The 26,932-nt window shown below is 40.0% G+C and overlaps 1 protein-coding gene across 1 annotated transcript; it reads left to right on the forward strand.

The window, feature by feature from the left end:
- On the forward strand, nt 1–26,482 carry psme4a (proteasome activator subunit 4a). Its single transcript, XM_020603217.1, has 46 exons — nt 1–737; nt 1,708–1,848; nt 2,808–2,924; nt 8,166–8,210; nt 9,078–9,227; nt 10,192–10,255; nt 10,346–10,420; nt 10,834–10,956; nt 11,041–11,133; nt 12,959–13,224; nt 13,394–13,580; nt 13,679–13,768; nt 13,868–13,932; nt 14,374–14,524; nt 14,614–14,712; nt 14,814–14,883; nt 14,990–15,057; nt 15,150–15,365; nt 16,333–16,490; nt 16,608–16,703; nt 16,886–16,941; nt 17,042–17,098; nt 18,031–18,086; nt 18,480–18,578; nt 18,771–18,833; nt 18,914–19,009; nt 19,233–19,364; nt 19,464–19,673; nt 20,161–20,297; nt 20,561–20,614; nt 20,704–20,833; nt 20,950–21,031; nt 21,123–21,276; nt 21,423–21,492; nt 21,591–21,716; nt 21,817–21,969; nt 22,136–22,240; nt 22,346–22,437; nt 22,531–22,662; nt 22,757–22,965; nt 23,116–23,201; nt 23,316–23,444; nt 23,837–23,992; nt 25,589–25,751; nt 25,833–25,966; nt 26,154–26,482. Exons 1-46 carry the CDS (start codon nt 541–543, stop codon nt 26,286–26,288), a joined length of 5,487 nt encoding a protein of 1,828 aa, XP_020458873.1. The 5' UTR covers nt 1–540; the 3' UTR covers nt 26,289–26,482.
- Nucleotides 26,483–26,932: the final 450 nt, after the last annotated feature.

Below are 26,932 nucleotides of genomic sequence, written 5' to 3' on the forward strand. Positions count from 1 at the left end.
GGGAAATGCAGTTCTCCCAGAAGTTAGCGGATGTGACGTGTGGTTATGTAACTGGTAGCTGGGTGTCGTCTGTAGTCTGCTTTTCCGTAGTTGGATGAATCAGGCGACGTCGGCAGTCCTTGGGATATGACTGTGCTTTTGTAGTAAAGAGCTAACTTTAGCTAGAACGTTAGTGGGTTGTCAGGTTTTTGCGGCTACATTATCTGAAAGAGCGAGATTTAAGTGCCAACATTTTCTGTGGATATTCTGGTGTTTTTGTTAGCCTTAATTTTTAAGATGGTATTGATAATGTTAATGTTTTTTGGTAAATGAAGCTAACCTAACTTGTGCTAGATGGCTAACTAGCGTGCCATCAACTTGAGATTGTCATAACTCTGTGGGCCGTTACCTTACAATTCATAAGAGAGGGTAGCTAACTGGAGAATTGCTAGCCTTTAATGCTAGATTAACCTGGTAGCATAACAACACTGGGAAACCGAACGAAGTTAAACGGAGTAAGATTTGCTAGGATAGTGAAGCTAGCTAGTTAGAATCTGTAATATGAAAAAGGTACAGTCTGAGACATTGGGTTTTGTTCCTCAAAAAGACATCGTATACAACAAACTTCTACCGTACGGTGATAGGTTAGATGATGAATCAAATGATATTTTGAGAAAAATAAAAGGAAACTTGGCCCGAGCTGTTCAGCTCAGAGAGATATGGCCCGGTGTGCTGTTTTGGACAAGGAAACTTTCTACGTAAGTACCGCTGTGTTAACATGTCGGTGCTCACTTCCTAATATTTTCAGTGTAAAGCCTCTTGACGAATGCTCAGCTAACTTTTGTTTAACATAACGTAATGTAAACAATTTTTTCATGTAACGTGCGTTATGCATTTGTGTGTTAGGCAACACAGAACACAGCCAGTGGCTGGCTCAGACACCCTCTAGTATGTTAGCGAGCTGTTTATGTTAAGAAGCTACAAACTGTCCAGTGCATCTGATTAGGGATGGTGTGGATTTCATAACTGCAGCAGTGAAGTATCAAATACACAACATGACCGAGACAGTGCATCAAGGTCGTAAACTGCTGTTCAGATTTAGTCTGACTTTGACATTTTCAGCAAGTCAGATGGTTGAAGCATTATATTTTACCCACTTTTGCATTTATCCTTCAGTTTTTTAGTTAGGAGTAACATTGCAACAGTAAATATATTGTCAACATGCACTGGATTACTTTGAGTTTCAGTTTTTTAGGAAGGAGTAACATTGCAATAGTAAATATTTTGTCAACATGCACTGGATTACTTTGAGCGCTGTTTCATTTTGTTGTACTTGGTTGCTGGGCTGTCTAATCCTTCTCAGTCCTCAGTGCTGGCTCATTGCTCTGTCCAAGTGTGAGTCACTGTCAGCTCAGAGAGATGGAAACTTTACTGTGGGGATGACCCAGATTCTGTTCACTGGTGTTTTGGCATGCAAACAGTGATGCAGTCATTTTATAATGGTCAGTTTCAACAAAGATTTCTCAGTTTTAGGTGTGTGGTGGTGTTTTTTTTTAAATGAGTTGTGGGTCAAAATATTTGGTGTCCGGATTTGTTACAATACATTTTTATGCATAAGAGAACATAAGCGCCTGAAGTTTGCATTGTTCATGCTGCTCACAGGTGCTCTGACCACTTATCATCATTGAAACTGGAACGGTTATCCCTAAACCTGTACTTCTTACTTAGATACATGAGATTGTATGGACGCAAGTTCAGCAAAGAAGACCATGTGCTGTTCATCAAGTTACTCTATGAGCTAGTGATGATACCCAGACTGGAGATCAGCATGATCCAGGGCCTTGCTCGGCTTCTTATCAACCTGCTCAAGTAAGAACGGGCTTTATCTGTTTTTCTCAACAACTTCTACATGGTAAACATACCATTATTGCACACTTAAATGACAACATAAGCTACAGATGCCTGCCTGTGACAAACTGTATAAGATGCACCCTTCAGTCTGAAGCTGGTGTTGGCTCACTAATGAGTACATTTGTCAGTCCAGTAGAATGATCTGGTTCCTGCTAATGTAGCACAAAGTTCAAATCACTCCCAAAATAAAATCATATAAATTCAGTACAAAGGTAAAATCATGACCATGCTTGGTCACAAATTTCGCCAAAGCAAATACACATAGTTTAGATGCTATGTATCCAGAAGGAAGAACGCCACATCTGAATCAAATTTGAGTCATTTGGCTGTTTTTAATGCTCTCCGTTTCAAAAAGCCAAACCATTGTTAGCTCTGGTTTTTGCTCCTTCTCCTGCTTTCTCTGTGCAAGAGAGCACGACCTCTTCTGCCTGGCAGAAGACTTTTAGCAGATGAGAAGTCTTTCATGGCTGGTCATTTGAAATGACTACTTTTCAACTACAGTTTGAAAATCAGTTCTTATAATCTTCACTAGATGGTAGGTGGGGCTAATTTTGATTTTGAAGACACAAGATAGAGAACCTGGAATAACAACAGAAGAACTGTAAGTAACAGACTGTCAAGGAAGGGTGTAGGATAGCAGAGAGACCCCACATCTTGTCACATTTTCACTTGATTTATCAGTGTGTAAAATCTTAGATTAATGTACCTTTAAATGTCACTGCAAAAGATCACTTTGATTGGTTATTGCTTCCCTAAGAGTTAAGCTAGATTGTTTAAGAAGTCATGCAAACTCACCATTGATAATAAATTGTGTAATCTTATGGATTTTTTTCCTCATCAGGTAAGGTTGAATGATGAGCAAGGCTCTGTGTGTTTATTCTCATCTACAGTATCTGTATATTTGATTCAACTCACAGGAAAAGGGAGCTGCTGTCAAGGGAGGACCTCGAGTTGCCGTGGAGACCGCTATATGAGCTCTATGACAAGATTCTGTTTTCGAAGACAGAGCATCTGGGCCTCAACTGGTTTCCCAAGTATGCCTCCGTTCCTTATTGCTGCTGTTAATATTGTGGTTTTTTTCAAGCTTGCTTAATCATAGAATTTAGAAAATGCTATCACTATATCTAATGAAGAACATTTAACTTGTACGGATGGTACACCAGATGTTTAGTAGCCACATTTGTTTTAGTTTTTATAGCCTGCTGTTACTCCAACACCTTCAGTACCCATTATGCTCTGGCAGAACTTATGCTAATATTCTTTTTTTTTTTTATGATAATAATAATAATAATATTATATTTATACTGTGCTTTTGAAAACACTAAAAGAAGCTTTACAGACAATCAGTAAAAAAAATAGTTACACATGCAAACGCACAAAGGAATACATTAAAGAAGTTACAACTACAGTAAAGAAAAGGTAAGCAATGTTCTGTCAAGTGTTTCTTTCTCCTGCAGAGTTTAGTTTCTTGGATTTTATCATGGTAAATCTAAGTTGAACCAAATTTTAGCATGTGAATAAAATAAACTAGATGGATAAAATGACAGTGGAATGTAGCCAGACAACTAAGAACTGTAAGCAGCTTGATAGTTGAAATGCAAACATTAATAACTGTTGGCTAGTAACAAGTTTCACCTTTAAACACCTTTAAGATTTATTGTTCCCCCACTTGCAGAACTATTGTTTAACATTGATCGGCTAGTTGGCTTCTTTTTAACACAGTATGATCAGTAATAGAAATGGACATTCAGCAGCACTAAGCTAAGAGCCTTTCTGGCAGAGCATGGTAGGTTTGAGGGTCAGTGCTCCTTTTGAAGATATAATAAATCAAATCTTAACTCATGAACATGAAACCTATCTTCTGTAGGCACTTTCTGAGGATATCATTATCTACAATGTTTATTGCCATAAAACTTACACAAATCCATTTAGAAATTATAGGAAAAAAGACAGACCTTTTCTTGAATGTTGCTGTTTTTATTATTCTTACTTTTTGCCTTTTTTAAGTTATACTAGCCTCTAGGTCAGGTTACAATTTTTTCACCCCAAGTTGTGATGTAAAGGAGACTGTGGAGAGACAAGAAAAGGTGCAGAATGTAAATATCACACATTTATTGTAGGATACTAACAGTTATACATTAAGGGCCTGAACATCTGCGTGTGTGTTTGGGAGCGTGTGACAGTCGTCAGTAATCAATAGGTCATAAAGCATCTAAGAACTAGTTACTGTATACAGCTAAAGTATTATCATATATGATTTAAAAGAGACTTGCATTGCACACAGAGGAACATGTTAGTCTACGATGTGATTCCCATTTGACATCACAGCCTTACATTATTGAGAATGTCCTGGAATACTATTTCCTGAAAATACTGGGAACCTTGAATATAACAAGGTTCTCCATTGTTTACTTGGTAAATTTTTAGTTATCATAGATATATATTTATTGTATTGAATATTTTCATGGGCCAGTTTTATTCTACTTAATTTTAGGTTTAGGCTTAAGTTATGGTTTTGGTAGTGTGAATAGAAACCATGTGCTTTTGTATAAGTTGTTGTTGGAGAATAAATGGAGCATGTTTTTATGCCACATACTCTTCATAACTACTTTTTATATAGAACTATGTCTCCTCTGGCCTTGAAACTTATCACAGTTTTGGAGAGAAGTTTAAATGTTGGTGTTCCCTTTGGCGAATTCTTTATGAAGTTCTTAGCCAGCAGTGCGATGTGCTCTTTTATGGTGCTATGGGAGCATTGTATGCTTATTACACAAATGCCTTGCTATTCAATCAACAGCTAATGAAAGCAAGCTGCTTTGGCTGATCGCTAGCTGACCTCATTCAAAACTATATTAATGAACACAAAAGATGATATTCTGATAAACTGTACGAGTTGATGCTTTGTTCTTATTTTGAGTTTCTGGCACTTTGTGGCATGCTGAATGTGTTCTTTATGCCTTTGTCTCCTTTCACATTCAGTTCTCCATGGTCTCGTTCATCCTCTAAACTGATAATGCTAAAATTGATTCAGTGGTGGTAAGGACAATACTTCTCTTTGTGTTTTACTTTGGCTTCATCGTATGAGGCACTTGCTTTTTTGTTGTTCATTGCATGTGAAGACAAAAACTGGACACCCTGTATGCAGCTTGTGACAGAAATAAAACCAAGACTTGTTCAATGTTAACATTTCACTCATATTTGAGACTGTCGCACTGCAGCTAACTGATTATTGACCCTTCTCTTATTTGCCTTATCATATTTGTGAGAGATTGATAAAGGACTGTATAGTTTAATTTATGGGATTTCTTTTAATTGGTCATGTTGTGTTTCTCGGTGTTTTAGCTATAGTGGATTATCTGACAGTAATATTGTAACAAAATGATGGTGACAGTGTTAGGAAATTATACAGTGTGACTTTATAATACATTCTATAGCATTTATTACTCTTTAAGCTTAGCAGTGGTGCTAGTATTTACATTAATGAGCTATCAACAACTGTCTGTATAGTATACTTACCCATGTTGAGGGGAGTTAGCCATCCTTGCTCTGCTACACAGGATTTTCATGAATCAATGAGAAGCACAAGTTTTTGTTTACATCCTTTAATATGTTGAGGTGAACATGGGAATTCATGTCAACTGTCATATGCCAAGTGTCATATGGTTCACCCTCATTGTCAGAAACAAGTGTCATATGGTTCACCCTCATTGTCTGAGCACTTTGTGATGGGACACTCAGCCCCATTCTAGCTATTGTTTTATTTGCTTTGCATGAGTTTGCATGAGGGGCCTGAACCACGAAGAGAGACTGGTGGCTTTTCCAGCTAACTTTGGGCTCGGCTCAGGTTTTCCTGCTTTGGAACAGATTAACTTCAGAGGATGGGCTCAGAACCTGTCAACAGCCTGAGCACTGATCAATCAGTTCACTGGAAAAACAGGGGGATTATTCCTACTGGATCCTGACAGGGACACAGCCTACATTAATGATAATTGTTTTTTAAATTAGAAAAATAAGTCATACACTTAGATGTTTCCCATTATAATAAGTGAACAAATGTTAGGTGACATGAGTCACTTCAGACAAAGGAGAAAATTATAGCTGATCACTGAATAAGACCCTTATAATAATTCTGTGCTAATGCATCTTATATTGTTAGTTTTTCCTTAATAATTTAAAGATATTTATAGTTAAGAGCTTCTTATCCTGCAGTATGTAGCCATAGCCCATTGTTCATATTTTACCTGCTATAATATCACCTTTTGCTCTGGGTATAAACAATTTTCCCACAGCTCAATCTCATATTAAGTACTTCATGATTGTGGTAGTGTCATTTCTAATCTTCTAATGAACACCACCTCTTTCACATAAATGTGCTCATAGCCTGATAGAAAAACCCAGACTTAACACAGTCAGCTGATGACTGGCTTTGTGGTACCAGTTATCTGGGATGCTGGGAAGGGCCAAAGTTGAGCTCAGTGAAGCCAGATAACACCAAGAGAGCCAGACTGAGTTGAACTCACTTTGTGGTTACAGGCCTCAGGTCTCTGCACTTTGTATTGTGGGTTTACAGTGTTAAAGACTGGGCTAGGTTTGGATAGCTGGCTCGCACAGTGTTACGCATAATTCAGCTATTGTTAGAGTAGGCTATCATATGTGGAGTGTGTCGGCTACAAAAAGACTTGAGTGATGTGGAGATTAATAACCAGTTGCCGAGGGGGCCTGGCAGGGCATTTTCAATAAGGCTTGAACTTGTATGTGTGCAGATAGGTGACCCACGGCTTAAAGTTCTCCTCTAAAGTTTTTAATTTGAAAATGGATAGCCTAATTATATGTCTATAGAATATATTTGTGTATTTTTAAATGTCACGTGGCAAGAATATGGCTGTATATGTATGTATATAGGCTTAAGGAATCCTGTATTTTGTATTAACAAAGTAGACCTACTTTATTAATAAAAACATTGTTTACACCTAAGTGTCACCTCAGTATTGCATGTGAGTGCGGCATGCTACCCTGAAAAAGTGTGGCACTGAACCAGCTGATTGTTTTGTTTTCACGTCGTCAGGATCTTTTGTACTAATCTGACAATCATTTGACAGCAGTAGGTCAATTATGCCCCATACATGTCTAGAGAGCAAAGGAGGAATGAGTGCTGAAAAGTTTGAGCGGCATATTGGATATCCTTAATGGCTTGAAGGTTACCATACCAGGGTTTCCGACTGAGCAGAGGGTGGGTAGATTTTTCCGCTGTTTGGACCTTTCAAGTTAACGTGAGGATTTGGTGGTTCTAGCTCTGAAATGAGGCTTGGTACATGCACAGCTGTCATCCATGTGGCTTGTAAACTACAGCTCGCTAGGCTGTGCTTTTAGCATCTTCTACCAATATCTAGGCTATAGTTTGTGTTTTGTTCATTTAGAGCATATAACAGAAATCTAGTAGGTATCCAGTCATATTCAGCCATCACTAACACTGAAAATCACACTATGCTCAGGGGCAGATCTAGAACATTTTGAATGAGGGGGATCACTGCTACACAGTGCTTTCCCCTGAATGAGGTGAATCATGCCAAGTACTTCACATTTAGAGAAGCGAATGCAAATATCATGCTGCGTGCATAGTATAAAATAAATCTAATATGACCAATATCTGTTATAAAGCACTAGAAAAAAATATAGTTGTGTTAAGACAACAATTTGTCATTGTTTTTCATTTTTCATTCATTATTACTGACAAGCATCACATTTTCACTTTGGCAGAGATGGCCAGTCAGAATCTGGCTATGCTACATTTAGGCACAGGGTACTCCACAGCTGTGCTTTTATTGGTCCTTAGCTTTCAACACTGCTATCTGACAACAGTCCTGCACTTCTGTATGTAAAGATAACCATGTCAGGAGTTTGTGATGTGTGAGGTAATAATAATAATATATGTCAAACCACCTTTAACAAACCGTCATTGCAGTGATTGAGTTTAAGTTGACATGTCACGAATGAACAACATGAGCCCATCCAGGAAGGTCTACCACTACTGACAATAATAACTGTTTATTTTTGGTGAAGCAATTATAGTTTCATAATTTGATATTACAATGTCCTCACCATACACCTAAGGGTTTCCTTTTCCCTGTACAACAGTCAGGTTTGTAGAAAAGTTTCTATCTGCATGGAATCAGTCATATTGCATTGGTGTGAAGATTGTTTAACTGTAATTCTAACATTTCTAGCATTTGACTGTTTGGATATGTTCATCTTTTCTTTATTCTCTTTTATTACAGCTCTGTGGAAAATGTGTTGAAAACCCTTGTGAAAAGCTGCAGACCGTAAGTGCATCTCAATATTTTCTATTAATGCCTTGTTCTGTCTCATCTTAAAATTTTTCTGGAGAATTTTAATGCAATTTCTGGAAGTTAGTTTTGTGAATGTTGCTTTTGCTTTGCTTTTACCAGCAAGTCCTCGACTGTGTTCGCCCAGGTTGTGTACGTGCAGATATCTTTGAGCAATAGGACTCGTTCCTCAGTTTGCACTTAGGCAGATAATCCTATTATCTCACCTAATTTTGTCTTGTGTGTGGGTTTCCTGTCACTGTCAGAAGGGAGAGTGATTTGTGGTCTGAGACACCGTGGATCAGCAGTGAGACAGAGGGAAGTAGAGGATGTGGAATTGCTGGGGAGACTAGATGAACCGAAATAACCTGCAGGGTTTACACAGCACATTGTGACCTATGAAAATCCCCCTGTGGGACTATGACCCCAGTGGAACCACAGGATTTACAGCTAACAGCTAAACAAGTGCCAGGTGTATGATTTATAATCTCCAGTTTGTAGAACATTGCACTCCATCATCATAATTTCAGTATGCTGTTGGTTTGAAGCCATCAGGTCTTATCAGGTATTTATATGAATGTAACTTAGATTTGTCTTAAGTCTGACAGTAAAGTCTGGTCATCAGTCTCCTGATAGGTGTGTGAGAATATGCTTTATAAAAGACCTAAGGGTCTTGTTTGTCTTTGTAGCCCTCTCTAAGCTGCTGTGCTGGTTGAGATGCTGCAAGTGTCCCCATTCATAATTTCATGAAAGATATTAATTTCATTGGTTTAATTATTCACAAAAAATGTAATTGTGATTCTCTCTTTGCTCGTTTATCTACAAAAAATGTAATTGTGATTCTCTCTTTGCTCGTTCCTACAGATACTTTCCAGAGTCTGCTACTCAGGAGATGCTGGATGAGTGGAGACCACTGCTCTGTCCCTTCGATGTCACCATGCAAAGAGCAATCAGCTACTTTGAGCTCTTTCTTCCCACAACTCTGCCTCCAGAGCTGCACCACAGGGGGTTCAAGTAAGAAGCCTCTCATGTTCTCCTACACCTGGCTGAGATTCAAGCTCTTGCTCCAGTCTGGAGGTTGTTTTAATAAGGGTAAATAAATAGCTTGGCCTCTGATGAGATGAGATGACGGCCAACGCTGTATTAGTCATACAGTTTATAAATGCAGACGTAAATGTCATGACTGCCAACCAGTCAAGGTTGGCGTAATGGAATAAGTGCCTCTGACAAGAGACATGTTTTCTTATCCAGTTCGATTAAAACAACATTGATGCCTATAACTGACTCAGTATTTTTGATGCTTGTTAAAATTTAAAAGAACGCATATTGTATTCATCACCATATTGTTTAGATTTTCCTTCTTCCCACACCATTACACCATGGTGTAGAGATGAGGTGAGTGAGGCCCCTTAAAACTGTCAGATCATGCTTTCAATGTCAGTGCCAACCTAATGTCTTAATGTTGCAGTGTGCTGATCAGCTGCATCCCTTCATAGTCACTGTCTACCCTTTTAAGACATATACTTTCTGCAGGGGAATAAAGCAAGTGACCACTTGGAGATTTTTCCACGGTCATGACAGGGACTTTAGTGTATTTGTCACATCTCTCCCCACAGAGCTGGAAACTACTATTGATTAATTTGCAATTAATTGAAATTAATTAATTGCAACTTTATGAATTGAGTACCTTGTGTTTTCCTGTAATTACAGTAACACCAAATGGCATCGTTCCTTATAGAAATTATCCTGGAATTTATTATGAAATTATTCAGAAATAAATAAAGCAATATACTAACTAGTTTTACACAGAGGTATTTGTAGAAAATAGCCAGTGAAGAGCGTTAATGAGAAGAAACTGGGCTGAAGTCTTTCTGATCCCAGTCTTCCCCTCAACCCTACTTCCACTGAAATTTCCAGTAAATGTCACATGTACTTGGCAGAGTTGTTTTCTGCTGTCATAACAATTTTTGTCTTATAGGTTGTGGTTCGATGAGCTGATCAGCTTATGGGGGTCTGTACAAAATCTCCCAAGCTGGGAAATGGTGAGTAGATTATTTGTCAAAACATGTTTGAATGTGAAGCCAAGAATATTTCTGTCTTCCTGTGTAACATGCTGCCCTTCACCTGTGCAGCATCTGGTGAGTCTGTTTGCTCGTTTGGGTAACGACAACATTGGCTACATTGACTGGGACCCTTATATCCCTAAGGTTAGTTGCCCTCTTTTTTCTGAGTAACCCCTTATACAAATAAACACTTGTTTGTTTTGCGATGCGTGGCAAATGCTCACATGTATGGCCTTGACCTTTGTGGTTTTGGCTCAGCATAGTGTGTTTCGTTGCCATTGCTGCTTGTCAGAGAAACAAACTATCAAGTTTCCTTGTTGTGCTTGTTGTTGGCCAATGATGGGAAGTGACTTGGGCCATGTTTGTTTTCAGCTGAGTGACTGTTTTGGTCCATGCTTTTTGAGAACATTGTGTTACTGATAAATATAAAAATGCTGTCCTGACCTGTTAAGTTTAATTAAATATTATGGCATGTAATCAGTTTTATCACAAATTCTCCACATCAAAATAATGAGGTATTCAGACATCAGATGTAACTTTTTTTTTATGCATTTCAGATTTTCACAAGAATTTTGAGGAGTTTGAATCTCCCTGTCGGGACCGGTCAGATGATAGTACCGCGTTACGTCACCAATGCCTATGACATCAGCCATGTGGTGCTTTGGGTGTCATCCCTCCTGGTTGGTTCAGTGTTAATCACATTTTTTGTAAACAATTGCAGCTAAACTAAGTGTAAACAACTTTCTATCAATTAACTCTTTCAGGGAGGACCTAGCAAGCAAGCTCAAGCACAACTCAGTGGCCTTTTCAACAGCATCACATCCTTCTTCCACCCATCAAACCATGGCCGCTGGTTGGTGAGTCACTTTTTGCTTCAGGTAGACAACCGGAATTGAAGAAACCATCAACAATGTGAACTGCGTCACCGAACAGTCTATTGGAAGTTCATTTATTTTTAGAAATCCGTCTAAAATCTATAGGAAATATGAGTCATGATGATTTGACTGCTTCTCATGAGTTTAAGTCCATCACTCATCCAACTTGTTCCAGCTATAATTCTAGCATTGTGTTCATGGTCCAGAATTAATGCCCATCAGGCACCAAATGTGGGTAACTTTTCCATTTTACATTTAGTGAGTAAATATCAGAAGGCTACCTGGCGGTTAAATGTTTGTAGCAAAATAGTCATGCAATAAAGCAGTATCCTGAGAGTCTCTACTGTGGGCGCTCTCCTTCTGTCTGTGTCAAGAGTTTGAGACATACGCACACACCTGTATTCTGTGAAGCCCTGCCCCTACTCTGCCTCTGATTGGCTTTCTGAGCCAAGCATAAAAATACGCTTTAGGCAAATGTAAAGCGTGAGTGATATGTCAGACAAAAATGGGCAGTGTGGTCAGCTGTACTGATGTAAAATAGGAATGTGTTGGTTACACACGTCTCAAAAATGGGTAAAACGGTTTTGTTGTAGACATGATGTGACACTTACTGTCCAAGGTCATCTAATTAATCATCTGACCATAACCACAGCAATTAAGAAGCAGAGTAGCAGTGGGTCCCCGTGGAACACGAGCACTTGTGTGTGTGTGTGTGTGTGTGTGTGTGTGCGCGCGCCACATTCTGACAAAGACAGGAGACCAGACTTCATGGACAATGCAAAGAAGCGAATGGCTGCATTACAGAGTGAGGAGTCTCAGGAGGAGCTTTAATCTGGTTTGAGTGACTAAGCATCAAATGGGTTTACAAAACATCATTTCTACTGAAGTTTGTCCCTGAAGTACACTTAATAGAACATTCTGTATGTTAAGTAGAATTTTGCTATCAAGGCTTCTTGATTTCTATTGTGGCTATTAAATGTTAATTCAGAAATGAATTTATTAGCTGCTGATTGTTTGACTGGCGGATTTATTTATTTTTTTACCAGCCTCCTTGGCCAGTGAGTCAAAAAGTTCATTTCAGATCCGATCGTGTTACCATGACTTAACAGGCCACATGGCAGCAGCATTTACAATGACAAAGTGCATAGTCACTTGTTATCATTTCATTAGGAAACTTCCTGAATCTTGTTGACTATGTAGATATGACGTGAGGACATGTGAGTGTGAGGCTTGCCATGCTATTTAAGGTCACTGACAGGGTCACATGCCTTTCTGTTTTGAGGAACACTCTCCACTTGATTTGAAGCAACGTGTTTTCATACACAAACTTTTATTTTTAGCTAGGGTGCAAGTTTGTTTGTATTTTAGGCTGCAGCCTGGAAACACACGAGACGTTCATCCACTTGGCTGTAGTTTTATTACACTATATGTAAACAGTGTTTTGCAATAGGCACTTACCTAGCCACTCACTGGAAGAAGAGTAGGAATATTAAATTGTATATCAGTATATAACAAAATTTATGTTCTATTCCTGATGAAATTTCATTCATGAAACTCCTGAAACTGATTATACCGTTCTAAAGTCATCCCAGTAATTTGCACATAGATCCTAGACAAGCAGATAAAACTGCGTTTACAGCGTATTGGTTTGTGTTTGTTTGTCCATTATGTCATCTGTGTCTCCAGATGCTCCATTCAACACACTTTATTTCTCCATTTGCCCAGACTACATGGAGGCAGGTTGTCCACCCAATTGTCACCCTTTTGTCATGTATCTGTCTTTCTGTCCCTCTGTCCTCATTTGCAGATGAAGCTTATGAAGCTACTCCAGCGCCTCCCAGCTAGCGTGGTGCGGCGGCTGCACCGAGAGCGCTACAGAAAGCCCACATGGCTAACACCAATACCAGACAGTCACAAGCTCACAGAGGAGGATATCACAGACTTTGTGGAGAGTATGATGCAGCCAGTCCTGTTGGCCATGTTCAGCAAGACAGGCAGTTTAGATGCTGCCCAGGCCCTGCAAAATCTGGCTCTAATGAGGCCTGAGTTGGTTATTCCCCCTGTACTGGAGAGGTAAGTTTGTACTAAACTAGAGAATCTCAAGGATAAAGCTTTGACCCAAATTCTGCTTCTTATGAATCTGGAGCATTGTTGCTAGTTTTTTTTTTTTGCTTTCGATAAGAGACAATGCCACTTTTTGAGATGAACACAAAAGAATAATTGTTCACTGTCTCTACCATAGAACATATCCTGCTCTGGAGACTCTAACAGAGCCCCACCAGCTGACAGCCACTCTGAGCTGCATGATTGGTGTGGCACGGAGCCTAGTTTCAGGTGGGGAGCGCTTTCCTGAGGGGCCCACTCACATGTTGCCCCTGCTCATGAGGGCTCTGCCAGGCGTCGACCCAAATGACTTCAGCAAGTGCATGGTACGCTCCACTGTTTTTCATGTTTACCTTCATGCTGCACTGCTGCTGTGTTTGTGGTGGCATACATCTGATATTGACGTTATCTTTTGTCCCTGCAGATTACATTCCAATTTATTGCCACGTTTGTGACTCTTGTGCCTTTGGTGGACTGTTCATCTGCCCTATGTGAAAGAACGGACTTAACAGAGGTGAATCACTGTTATTTTTTTTCCTATTATAATAATTAAATGCACAGTGTTAAATGATCCTTGTGCCTAGCTTTTTCATAATTTGTGTAAAACATTCAGGTGGAAAGAGAAATGTGCTCGGCCTCAGCTGAGTTTGAAGACTTTGTGCTGCAGTTCATGGACAGGTACGTGGAGTTTTGATGAACATTGGCTGCATCAAAATTCATGAGCTATAGTTACTTTTAATAACAAAGTTGTGATAGCCATGGTGTTGCATTGTTGCATTGTTCAGGTCAGCTGATGAGCAAATATAATAAAATACTGGTTCTGTTCTGTAAAATGGTTTCTTAAAACACACATGGCTATTACCTGTTACTTAGTCACTTAATAATTTTACCAGAGGAGTTTTTCATAGCTATCACAAGAACAAATCAAAGTGGTAGCTTTCAAATTTTGCCTTCAAAGTTGTTATTGGTACATTGAGGTGCAAGATAAATATGACAGAATTTTCATAGCATTACTGAGAAATTGATGATGGATCTATCCCTATAAGCAACAGAATCTTCTGTTGTTGAGTGAAATAATATCTGAACATTTTTACTTATGGGTTTCATTTTTCTGCATAGATGCTTTGCCCTGATAGACAGCAGCACTCTGGAACAAACTCGGGAAGAAACAGAAACAGAGAAAATGACTCAATTGGAAAGTCTGGTAGAGCTCGGCCTGTCTTCCACCTTTAGCACCATCCTGACACAGTGCTCCTTGGACATATTCAAGGTTCAGACTCATTCTTCACAAAATTTCCTCATTCTACTTTTTATGTACTTTATAAAGTATTAACGCATTTCATTATGTTGGTTTAACAGGTGGCTCTGGAAAAGTTGTTCAATTTTGCAACCACCAACATCTTTGAGACACGTGTGTCTGGTAGAATGGTCGCTGATATGTGCAGAGCTACTTCCAAGGTTGGTCTTGTCCACTGAGATTCTTCATGTAGGCCTAAAGCATTAACTTCTAGTAGCTTAATAATTTACCATCTTCATATTCACTTTGCTTCTGTTTTCAGTGTCACCCTGCAGAATCACTCAAGAAGTTTGTGCCACACTGCTGCAATGCCATACACCAAATCGCTGTCAGTAAGTGCTCACCACACATACATAAGCATTTCTATAAGAGAAGGTTTTCATATTCATGGCTCATGTGTCTTCCTCATTTGCCTGACACCAACTATTTTTTTAACAGATGAGGAAGTGCTGAATGAGGAGGAGCTTGACAAGGAGTTGTTGTGGAACCTCCAGCTACTGTCTGAGGTGACCCCTAAGTTGCAGTGTTTACCAACACCTTCTATATATAAATGTGTAGTATAACACCATTTTTCCGCTTCTCATCATGTGCATCTCAGGTGACTCGAGTGGATGGTGAGAAGATCCTACCTTATCGTTCTGACCTGGTCCAGATTTTGCAGTTAACGCTCCACCTCAAGTGTAAGCAAGGCTATATGCTAGCCTGCAACCTGCTCCACCACATTCTTCGTTCTTCTGCCCTCATCTTCCCCACAGAGTACTGCAGTGTGCCAGGAGGGTTCCACCAACCAATTGGTGACTACTTACCCATCAAGGTACTAATACTGTTTAATTTGGCAAATCAGAAGCTTAATCAGCTCAATAATCACATTTCTTTCAGTGATAATGTAAAGTAGTCCTGCTTTATGCATTGTGGATGTTCCTTAGAAACTTTGTGACCAAATATTCACTCAGTGAGAGATTTTTTTTTTTAGGAACAAAAGCACACTTGCAATTAATGACATTTGTCCTTGAGCCATGGAAGTTCAGAAACCCTCTGTGGCGCACTCTGTGACCTGGTCTGATTAATTGCATGTTCCTGGCTTTAGATAGTTAGCCAGTGAAGACAGCCTGTGCTTTGATCCCATTAAGTCTCTTCCTAGCGTACAGAGGCATGGACATTAGATCGCTTGGCCGGATTACCGTCTCCTGCGCCACAGGAGAGATGAAACAAGAGTCTCATTTCCCATAGTTGCCAGTAGTAGAGCAGCTCGTGCAAATGAGTTACGGGTTGCATCAGCCTTCTGGTGGCCTTTAATAAATTCCATATACAGATATTGATATTTTTTAATGCAGTGAAGCACTGTATGTGTAACCATGTCAGAACATATAAATTAACCTTTGGACATTAAGCATACAAATAGTGTGCACTTTTGTAAATCATGATTTGTCTGACTTTGATTATTAGCCAAAGTTGTATTACAGTAAGTAATCAAATAAATATAGCCATGCTACTCTCTACTTGCCGAGACTGCCTGTACTTTTTCCTTCATGCCAGCAAAAAGTGTCAACTGATAAGTCTGTGTTGAGCTTTAAGTTGCACTGGCCGCTACCCAGTTCCTACCATAAATACCATGTGCTTTTTACCCTGATTACAGGTTTAAACAGTGGATATCTGAGTTGTGCCACAAAAAGGAAAACAAACTAACTTTTATCTAATGGTGTTAATGAGCCTGTTATTTTAACTGAACTGAAGTAATGTGTAAAAAGTATAAGTTTTGATTATTGTGTTTATCCATGTAGGACTGGGGTCGACCTGGGGACCTGTGGAATTTAGATATTCGGTGGCATGTGCCCAGTGCCGAAGAGACTTCCTTTACTTTTTATTTATTGGACCTGATCCTCCAGCCAGAACTTCAGCGCCTTCAAAGATTTGCACAAGGAGAACAGGACATGAGCAGGTAAGGAGGAACAACTCTGAGTGCTCCTCAGAGAAACTGGCTGTTGACTATGTTCCGTCCAGGTTTAATTCTTTGGTGTATGTAAATATGACAGGTGTTGGTTTTGTGTTATTTCAGAGATGATGTGCTACAGAGCCTGGCCATCATTCAACACTGCCTCCTAGGAGCTGGGTGCCTGATGCCTGCACTTAAAGGAGAGCCCATTCCTGAACTGTGAGCAGTTGCATTCACATACTAATCTGTTCTCCTGCCTAAGAAAGAGAAAACCACTGTCTGCGTTTTATTTTATATAGGACAGGTGTTTTGAGGCACATCCTTATTTCCACAAAATTTGTTTTCAGAATTCATTTTAAAAGTGAAATCATTATGTTGACTTTGAATCTGCTTTCCCTCAGGGTCCATAGCATGGTGAGTCTAGATGAGATCACCCTCTATACAGGGATGGACTATGGTACGCAAGTCACCTTATAAATATTGTTATACAATAGTTTTTTTTTTTCTCTCAATAGATGTAAAATATAATATTTATGTAATGTAATATCCACCTGCAGATGAGTCCAGAGAGAACTACAGAGATACTATTTGTTGTGTGATGAGACAGCTGCTGCGTAAGTGTTCTCTCACTTATTCTCTCTCTTAGACCACGTTCACACTGCAGGTTGAAGTGACTCAAATCCGATCTTTTTGCCCAAATGTGACCCATACCCGATTTCCTTATGACAGTGTGAACAGCACAAATCCGATTTTTTTCAAATCCGACCCAGGCCACTTTCATATGTGGTCCTAAATCGGATACGTATCCGATCTTTTGCAATGCGACTTCAGTCTGAGCGGCCAGGTCGCATTTCATGCAATTTTTATGTCATTGAAATGCGACAGACGTCACAATTCTGCACTGAAGGAGGCGAGGGATAACAAAAAAATGGCAGACAACGGTGATTCAGGTGGTGATAACGTTTCCCTTCTCACTCGGCAATTATTAATGAATTCTGTGTCCGTGAAGCCCCTCACGGAATCCCACCAGTCCTGGCTCCGACTCCGCACCCACACATTCCTCTGTACAGAGGTAGCAGCCACTGCTCCACAAAAGGCCATAAGCAATTTTTGTGCTCTCCTTCTTCTTGATATTCTTCTTCTTATTATGTCTTTATTTCGATTGCACATTAACTGGTACATTGCTATGCACATGCTATCTCAAGTCACATCCATTTTTATTTCCGCAAACACAGTACGCTGCGTTTGACGTCACGTCCTCTTCTGCGCATGCGGGTCACTTCAGAGCCGTATACCGTTCACACATGGGACAGATGGCAATCGCATTTAAGTGACAGTGTGAACAACAGTGCAAAAAAATCGGATTTTGGCAAAAAATCCGATCTGAGCATTAAGATCTGCAGTGTGAACGTAGTCCTAGACTGGTGGTGATCTCTTTGTATTCCACAGCCACATCCCTAACCAAACTGTAGTTGCATTCAGCTTAACAGCCAAGCTCACAGTATCTGTAGGTATCTTTCCTACCATTGTTTACCTCTTCTTGCAGATTATATCCTGGAGCACTCTGAGGATGACACCAAGTCTCTTTTCTCCATCATCAAGGTGGGCAGGGAATAACACAGTAGCCTGTACACTTTTAAGTCTGGCTGATTTGTTTGTGTTGAATAATCTGCGTTACATCAGGGTTCAAGCGATATGGCACAATTGCCTTTTTGCCACCCCTTTAGCCAGCATTTGCTTATATTTGGCTCAGATCAGCAAAGCTCTATACAACTGTATTATAGATAAACAAAACATACACTCACATGATATCTTTTGGAAAGCCACAGTGGAGCAGTGTTTAAGTTGTTACATGCTGTGTGGGAAACTGTGCAGCCATAGACTATCACTGAATTTATTTGACTTGGGTTTAAGTCTCAAACACAGACTATTGCCAGTAGCTGATGTTTTGATCCTATCACCCAGCACTATTTATTATTTGTGTGTATCTTTCAGATTATCAGCGACCTGTTGCATTTCAGAGGTTCTCACAAACAGGAGTTTGACTCCCGCTGGAAGAGCTTCAACCTTGTGAAGAAATCCATGGAAAACAGAGTGAGAATTGTATCTTTTCAGTACTTTTTTATATAGATATAGTATTGTTATTCTGGGAAGTACTCAAAAAGCATTCACCGTCTCCCTCAAACTTTACTGTAAATCATATACATTAGTGATACTGATATTGTATCTTATGTTGAAACTGATTGGCAACTTAAAGCATATAATGCCTTGTTGTTGTATTTGCAGCTTCATGGCAGAAAGCAGCACATCAGAGCTCTGCTAATAGACAGAGTCATGCTCCAGCATGAGGTAAGCTGATAATAGAGAAACTACCTTTCAGGCCAGCATTGTATGATACCATTTATAAACATGAATATTTGTTTTATCAGCTGCGAAAGCTGACAGCAGAAGGATGTCGGTACAGGAGCATTCACCGGGAGTTGATGAGAGATCTGTTGAGGCTTTCCACAAGTGCCTACAGTCAGGTGAGTTCCACCAGTCATCCTACAGCAATGCATTGTCTAAATCATATTAAAGCATTGCCTCTATGTCTAACCTATTTCTTTCTTTCTTTCTTTCTTTCTTTTTAACCATACAATTTCAGGTTAGCTGTTACCAATCCTAAATCAGAATGACTTAACATTTGACTAGTCTTTTGGATACACCTGAAGTAACTAATACGTTAACTGAGACCTTATTACCTTCCAGGTACGCAGCAAAGCTCAAAATGTGTTGTTCACTGCGCTGGGAACCTACAATTTCTGCTGCAGAGATTTGATCCCCCATGTCCTAGAGTTTCTCAACCCTGACAACAGCAGTTTCACACAGCAGCAGTTCAAAGTATGACAGCCCTCTGCACCATAAATACTCTAAACAGATGTTCATATCTAGGAATGGATGTTTCTAGTTTTCATATATGCTTTGTCTGAACGTCTCCAGGGTGCTTTGTACTGTCTTCTTGGCAATCACAGTGGAGTGTGCCTGGCCAATCTGCACGACTGGGAGTGCATTGCTCTTACGTGGCCCTCCATTGTACGCTCTGGCCTCAGCTCAGCCATGTCTCTGGAGAAGCCCTCTATTGTGCGGCTCTTTGATGACCTTGCAGACAAAATCCATCGCCAGTATGAGACCATCGGCATCGACTTTTCTGTGAGAATCACACTAACAGCACTTCCACAAAATGATAATAGTCAAAATCAACGGTGGTATCTGTCAAACCGGAATAGTAGAAGCTCAATAACTCAAATTATAGGTTAGCTCTAAGCAACCGAGTAATCGGCATCAAATGCTACATTGGTATGATTTATATTGTTTATTATATTGCAAAATTGTTATGATTTCAAGATACCAAGTATGGAAGTGCATTGCATTCACCAAACTATCAATAGCTCAGTCATGTAATTATGTAGGATCTTGTTACTATGAGATAAAATCTCCCAAATATGACACTTCCTTTCCTCCAGTTCTTCATCTGAACTATCCAGTCACCAACTGATTTTTGATAAAGGGGTGTGTTGGTCCATAGTTATTTTGTGGAGGATGGTCTCTTGTATACTCACTGATGTCTCCTCCAGCCTTTCTACATTTGGCTGAATTATTTTTGATATTGTATGTTTAATTATTATCATCCTTTTAGGTCCCTGGTGAGTGCTGTGCTGTGGCCAAACAACTTATGATTAGTGGATGTCCTTTTCCTGAGGAGCCTGTTCCTTCAGAGGAAGAAACAGCAGAGGGCCTAAAGAGACAGGAGCTTAAGAACTCGGAGTCCGTTGAGTAAGTTCACACCAGCAACAAGAGAAAAAAATCACCACCACACCAAAGCTCTTGCAAATCTCCCTCCATTTTAAGGACCCACTGTGATTATAAATTAACCGTGAGTCTCCAGTTTACAACATGTTCTTTTGGCCTTGCAGAATAAAACACTTAACCCATCTGTTAAAATGGTTTGTTTACTCTGCATACAACCTTTATGACAGCAAGATTAATTTTGTTACATAATATGGGCAAATGCAAGTCTTTGTTCTACATTTTTGTAGGAGATACAGACAACTCATTGCTGATCTGCTGGACTGCCTCAGCAACAGGAACATGTAGGTTAATGTAATATTTACTTCTTCAAAACACATTTTTATATATTTATTACTGTCTGTAACACCGCCTGCTTTGTGTAACGTTCCAGGCCTTGGAAGTTCGAACACATTGCAATTGGCTTCCTGTCACTGCTGCTGAGGGATGACCACCAACTCCCACCAGCTGCTGTTACGTTCTTTGTCAGAAGTCTCAACCATGACTCCCTCTATGTCCGCAAGGTGTGGCATACACAAATTATGAGATGTAGTAATGCTGGGATTCTCAAACAACATGTGGATGTATCTCAGTCTTTCCTGTGGACATTTTGTTTGAAATGTCTTATTTCTTCCATTAGGTGGCAATATCAGCTGTAGCAGGAATTATGAAACAAATAAAAAGACCACATAAGAAAGTCCCCATCAGTGCCTCTGAGCTTTGTAAGCATCTTTGCATTTTGTCTTTAGTATGAACATTTGTTTATCTCGTTTTCTAAATCTCATCTTTAAAATCTTTACTTATTTTTGGTAGGTAAAGTGAAGGAGCTAAGTGCTATTGTAGCAGGGGACCGTCCAGACAATCAGTGGCTCCAGTACGACAGCAGCAGCCTGCCACACACACAGCAGGACTGGGATCGCTGTGTGTTTGTGGAAAAGACTCACTGGGGATACTACTGTTGGCCAAGGTTCTCATTTTATTATGTCTGTTCTGTCTTACTTTGTGTACTTGACCGTTGGCTGCCTTGATATATTTAGCTGTTTCCCTTGATGTCTGTCAAAGAATATCTTTCACCTTGTTTTCATTTACCATCACTTTGTTATTGTTCTCTAGAAAACTGATAACGTATGCACCACTGGAGGAACAACCCAAACAGAACCTTACCAGAGAGGAAATGACAGAGGTTTGTGCACAGTCGTGCACAACCCCCTAAGAAACATTTTATATATTTAATAATGTTAACTGCTTCTAGTAAAATTATTGTCATTCCTTTCCTAACAGCGGGAGCAGATCATCTTTGACCATTTTTCAGACCCAGTGTTCATCAACCAGTTCATCATGTTTCTCTCTCTTGAGGACCGTAAGGGCAAGGACAAGTTTAGTCCTCGCAGGTTCTGTTTGTTCAAGGTGAAACTTCCTCAGAGTACTTTCAGATGTAGAAAAAGAAAGAACTATAGTCAGCCAGTTAAAAAGAAAATGAATTTGATCCATTCTGCTGTCCTTCTAGGGATTGTTTCGCCATTTCTGCGATGCCTTTCTGCCTGTTCTGCAGCCACACATGGAGCGGCTAGTGGCCGATACCCATGAGAGCAAGCAGCGTTGTGTGGCAGAGATTATCTCTGGACTGATCAGAGGCTGCAAGCATTGGAGCTACTCAAAGGTACGGATTTGAAACACTCCTGTAGTAAGGTGGTGAAGTGTAAAACAACAAAAACATGCATGTAATTTCATCATGTCCTGGCTTCTGAGGGTGCGTTCTTGAAATTTCAGAGTGTAGATCTTTCAGCTTAAATGAATCACTACATACACTTCTGCTCTGTTCACAGGTTGAGAGCCTTTGGGGGCTTTTGTGTCCACTGCTCCGTACTGCCCTATCAAATATCACAATAGAAACTTACGCAGACTGGGGAACCTGCATCGCCACAGCCTGTGTAAGCCTTTTTGTTCATTTACTTTTAATGTATATTTATTCTCATATTTGCTGAGCTTGTGTCTCACACCCTACCCTCCACATCACTATGTTGATTCTGACACAGGAGAGCAGAGACCCACGGAAGCTTCACTGGCTGTTTGAGATGTTAATGGAGTCTCCAGTCAACGGAGAGGGGGGTTCCTTTGTCGATGCCTGGTGAGTAGAAAGGTGGCTGGGTTGGGGTTTTTTTTTTTTTTTTTTTTTTTTTTGAGGTTACGGACAAACTCCTGATTTTGCTTTCTTTTCCAGTCGTCTGTATGTGCTGCAGGGAGGACTAGCTCAGCAGGAGTGGCGTGTTCCAGAGCTTCTCCACAGATTACTGCAATACCTGGAGCCCAAACTCACACAGGTTTACAAGAATGTACGGGAACGGATAGGCAGGTGAGGTCCTTTTTACATCCCTAGTGAAAGTGAATGTATAATTTATCATTATTTAACAGTTTGAATGCTTTTGTGTTTTGTGGCATCCTTCCAGCGTCCTCACATACATCTTCATGATTGATGTCAACTTGCCACACACCGAGCCAACCACCTCCCCACACATCTCGGACTTCACAGAGCGAATCCTGTTGCGGTTGAAGCCTCTAACCGAGGGTGATGAGGAGATCCAGAACCACGTGGTTGAAGAGAATGAGGTGGGAGAGCAAGATGAGAGGACACAGGCCATAAAGCTACTCAAAACAGGTGGGTCAGCTGTTCTGTGTTTTCCTCGATCTGTCACCATCTCTTGGGAACTTAATAGCAGGCAGGAATTTCTTTTTGCCTAACATGAAATTAAAGCAGTGGATGGTTCTTTAAACATAATAATTCTGTCTCTACATCTCCGAAATGCAGTGCTAAAGTGGCTGATTGCAAGTGCTGGCCGCTCCTTCTCCACTGCTGTCTCAGAACAGCTACGGTTGCTTCCCCTGCTCTTCAAGGTGAAAAACTCACTCATTCAACAACTTAAAATTTTTTTTATAAATACATGCACATTTAATTGACCTAAAATGACACCTACCTAGCTTTTAATCCATGTCTGTCCTGTGCTCCAGATTGCTCCAGTTGAGAATGATGACAGTTACGATGAGCTGAAGAGGGATGCAAAGACCTGTCTGTCTCTGATGTCTCAGGGTCTCCTGTACCCAGAGCAGATTCCTATGGTCCTCAGTGTGCTTCAGGAGGTGAGTCATCTGACAGTCTTGGCTGAAGCTAAAAGATGAAAGGGTCAAAACAACTGAATTATTATTAAATGATTCTATGAGATAATTTATTGGTTCATTATCTATATTGAGTGTCACAGTGAGCAGCACCCTGAAAAGCCCCACCAGGTTACATTGTGGTGCAGAATGATACATGAATATAAGGAACAATAACCAATATGATACGCAAAGTGGATAAACTAGTAATTAGAGAGTGAGCAGTTTCTGATTTAACTGTTTGATATAGATTTTCAAAATGAGGGGTTCCCCCACCCCAAAGAGCAGAACTTGTCCAGGACATGGGCTGTTCTTCATGTGAAATAGATGCTCGGTTTGTTTTTGATGTGGGATGGGTCTGCTGTTGTGTGTTGCAGATCGCTAGAAGCAGCTCCTGGCACGCTCGCTACACGGTGCTCACATACCTCCAGGTTATGGTTTTTTACAACCTGTTCACCTTCATGAGTGACCAAAAAGCAGTGAATGATGTGCGAGCACTGGTGATACAACTGCTGGAAGATGAGCAGCTGGAGGTAAAAACAAACAGTCACCAGTCTGACATTAAAATCATTCAAAATATAAAACCAAAGGCTGAAAGATGGTCAGAAGATGAATAAACATATTGCAGTATGATTATATAATAACCACCAAGCTGTTGCCCTGTACATGCTTGTTTATGCTAGCAGGTGCTCTCACTGTCTTTCAGCTTCACTGTAGTGATTCAGCACTCTCCTCTTGGCTCTCCACTCTCTTTCCCCCTCCAGTCCTCTACCTGTCGCTATGGAAACCACAGGCTGCAGTAATCTGTTGCTATGGTGATAGTGTTCAGATTGAAGGAGGATGAGAGGGAGAGGAATGGAGTAGACACAAAGGAGAAGTGGGGGATGGATGGATGGAGCTGTTTTTGTTTGGCCTCTTAGACAGACTGATGTATAGGGCTCAGCTATATGACACTGCTTCCATGTATTCAGAATCACTATTACACATGTCCAATTTGTGCTTCCAGTGACCTCTTTCTATTTTATATTGCTAAATAAGCCGTGTCACACAATACACTCACACTTTACTGGTGAGGAGTCTGCATTCATTTATAAGAGAGAAAAACCTCCCGTTCATACAGAAGTTCCTTTTGTAACTTAAAAAAATGTGCCTAAAGTAGACACTGTGTGGTTCTTGTTGATCTTGTACAGTATGCTAACTTGCACTATACAATTTCTGCTCAGCTTAAGAGAAAAGTACTAATTGCCCCAGTGTCCTTTCTTGTGGAGAATGCTGCTGAAAGAGCTGCATTATACCACAAGAAAATCCCCCCCCCACTACTTCAGTTATGCTAATGATGATCAGAATATAGGACGAACTTTTAGAGCATCTCTGTATGAAAAAGATGTTTAGAAGATTAACATAGTAATTTGAATGGCAAACATATATATCGGACATCCTGTAAATGTGTTGTCACACTTAAATAGTAATGAAATACAGTAAAGCAACAAAATAAAATAATAGTAATCAAAATGTTTTAAATAAAATATATGAGCTTCATGTTTTCAGAGCACCACATTACCCGACTTCTATAACAGGGCTTGGTATTGTTATTCAGGAGGCAAATGAAGTTTACGTCCTCTTGAAATATTTATTACTTTGATGGAGTGGCAGAAAATAGGAGAGTTGAAAAACAAAAACTGTGGAGTACCAGTAATGATTCACACAAAGGGAGGTTTGAGCCTTATCCTCTTTGGGTAACTGCTGAACAACCTGCTTATCTTTTAGTACATATTAGATTTGACCCAAATGTGCAAGTTGTCAGTAAGTGGCACTTTACATTTTCCCAAAGTTTATGGAACTACAGTGTAATATGAAATCTCATTAAAGTATCCATTTTACAGACACAGTCCTCAGGCCATGTTTCAGTTCATTGTAAGCAGTATGTACTTTAGTTTTTCAGTTGCTTCCTTTTTCCTTTCATGACATAAATATGTTAAATAACAGCACATTCCAGAATGATCAGCCTTTTAATCTGTGTACTCAGATGGACCAAACAGTGCGTTATAATTTATACAGAATTGCACTGTAGTGACACAATCCACTTTGATTTTAAATTCCCATCTCTTCTTTCTGCCTGTGTTTTCTAGGTAAGAGAAATGGCTGCCACTACACTCAGTGGCTTCCTTCAGTGCAACTTCCTGTCAATGGATTCCCCCATGCAGGCACATTTTGAGGCTCTCTGCAAGACTCGCTTACCTAAGAAGAGGAAGAGGGAGCTCGGTGCTGTAGTGGACACCATACCCTCTGCCGGCAAGGAACTACTCAAGAATACAGTACACTCAGTATGATGTTCCTTCTCGTTTTAATGGCACCCCTGTTGTGTATTTGTAGACCTGGTGCGACGCCATGCTGGCGTTCTTGGATTGAGTGCTTGTATCCTCTCCAGCCCATATGATGTCCCGACCTGGATGCCCCAGCTGTTGATGGACTTAAGTGCTCACCTCAATGACACACAACCTATTGAAGTATGTGTAATCACCTACATGCAACCATCTGTTGTTGCAGTGGAATTATCTTTCAGCCTCATTTTTTCCACTTTCCTAACTCTTGTCAACAAAACCTGTCCAATGTCAGTTATTAAGTAAAAAAATATGTTCAGTTGTATATTCACTGAATGAAAAAAATCACCATAATGTGTTTGTGGCCTTCCAGATGACTGTGAAGAAAACTCTGTCAAACTTCCGACGGACCCACCATGACAACTGGCAGCAACATAAACAGCAGTTCACAGATGATCAGCTGCTGGTCCTCACTGACTTGCTAGTCTCCCCCTGTTACTATGCCTAAAACCTGCACACAGATATTAGCCTGCAATGGGGAGGAGGCTCCAGTTCTTGCCTGACAAAAAATAAAAAACACAGCATCACCCTAGAAAAAGAGCGGCACACAAAGCACCTGATTTGTGGCACAAAGAAGAATTAAAAAGTTATGTATTTAGCGCATTTACATTTCTACTATACTTAATATTTAAGGATAAATCATAGCAGGGATGAATGACCTGCAGTTTGTAACATAACTGTACAGTATTTTCTCCTTTTTTGATTTGTGTGCATGTGCACGGGTGTATGTGTGTGTGCATGGGATGCCGGAAGGCATCTGCCAGTGTCCCACACATTTCTCAGGATTATATCCCAAGTATCAGCTCTGAGCCAACACAATGTCCAGGGTAGGACATACTCTTTACTATCTTCCACTAGTGAAGTGTTTGTTACAAATCACAGAGAATTGACTTTTGAAGAACGGTCTCTTTGGACCAGACTTCAAGCTGCAACACACAATGTTTGTGTGGCTGTTTGATCTATATATGATTGTATGCATCATGTATGTATATATCATAGTATAGCAAATATGCACAAAGTCAATTATTTAACTTTTTGAAGTGCTAAGATTTACTTTTTTTGTTTGTTTTTCTGAGATTAAGTAGATAACTG

The sequence above is a fragment of the Monopterus albus genome, unplaced genomic scaffold, assembly GCF_001952655.1.
Source record: "Monopterus albus unplaced genomic scaffold, M_albus_1.0 scaffold60.1, whole genome shotgun sequence".
NCBI classification, from domain to species: domain Eukaryota; kingdom Metazoa; phylum Chordata; class Actinopteri; order Synbranchiformes; family Synbranchidae; genus Monopterus; species Monopterus albus.

What these genes read in the sequence shown, in the direction of transcription:
- psme4a (XM_020603217.1), top strand. Translation starts at nt 541, where the DNA reads ATGAAAAAGGTACAGTCTGAGACATTGGGTTTTGTTCCTCAAAAAGAC. An exon ending in CTGCACCACAGGGGGTTCAA is followed by an intron (nt 9,228 to 10,191) that starts GTAAGAAGCCTC and finishes TTTGTCTTATAG; the next exon opens with GTTGTGGTTCGATGAGCTGA. An exon ending in GCAGGTTCTGTTTGTTCAAG is followed by an intron (nt 21,717 to 21,816) that starts GTGAAACTTCCT and finishes CTGTCCTTCTAG; the next exon opens with GGATTGTTTCGCCATTTCTG.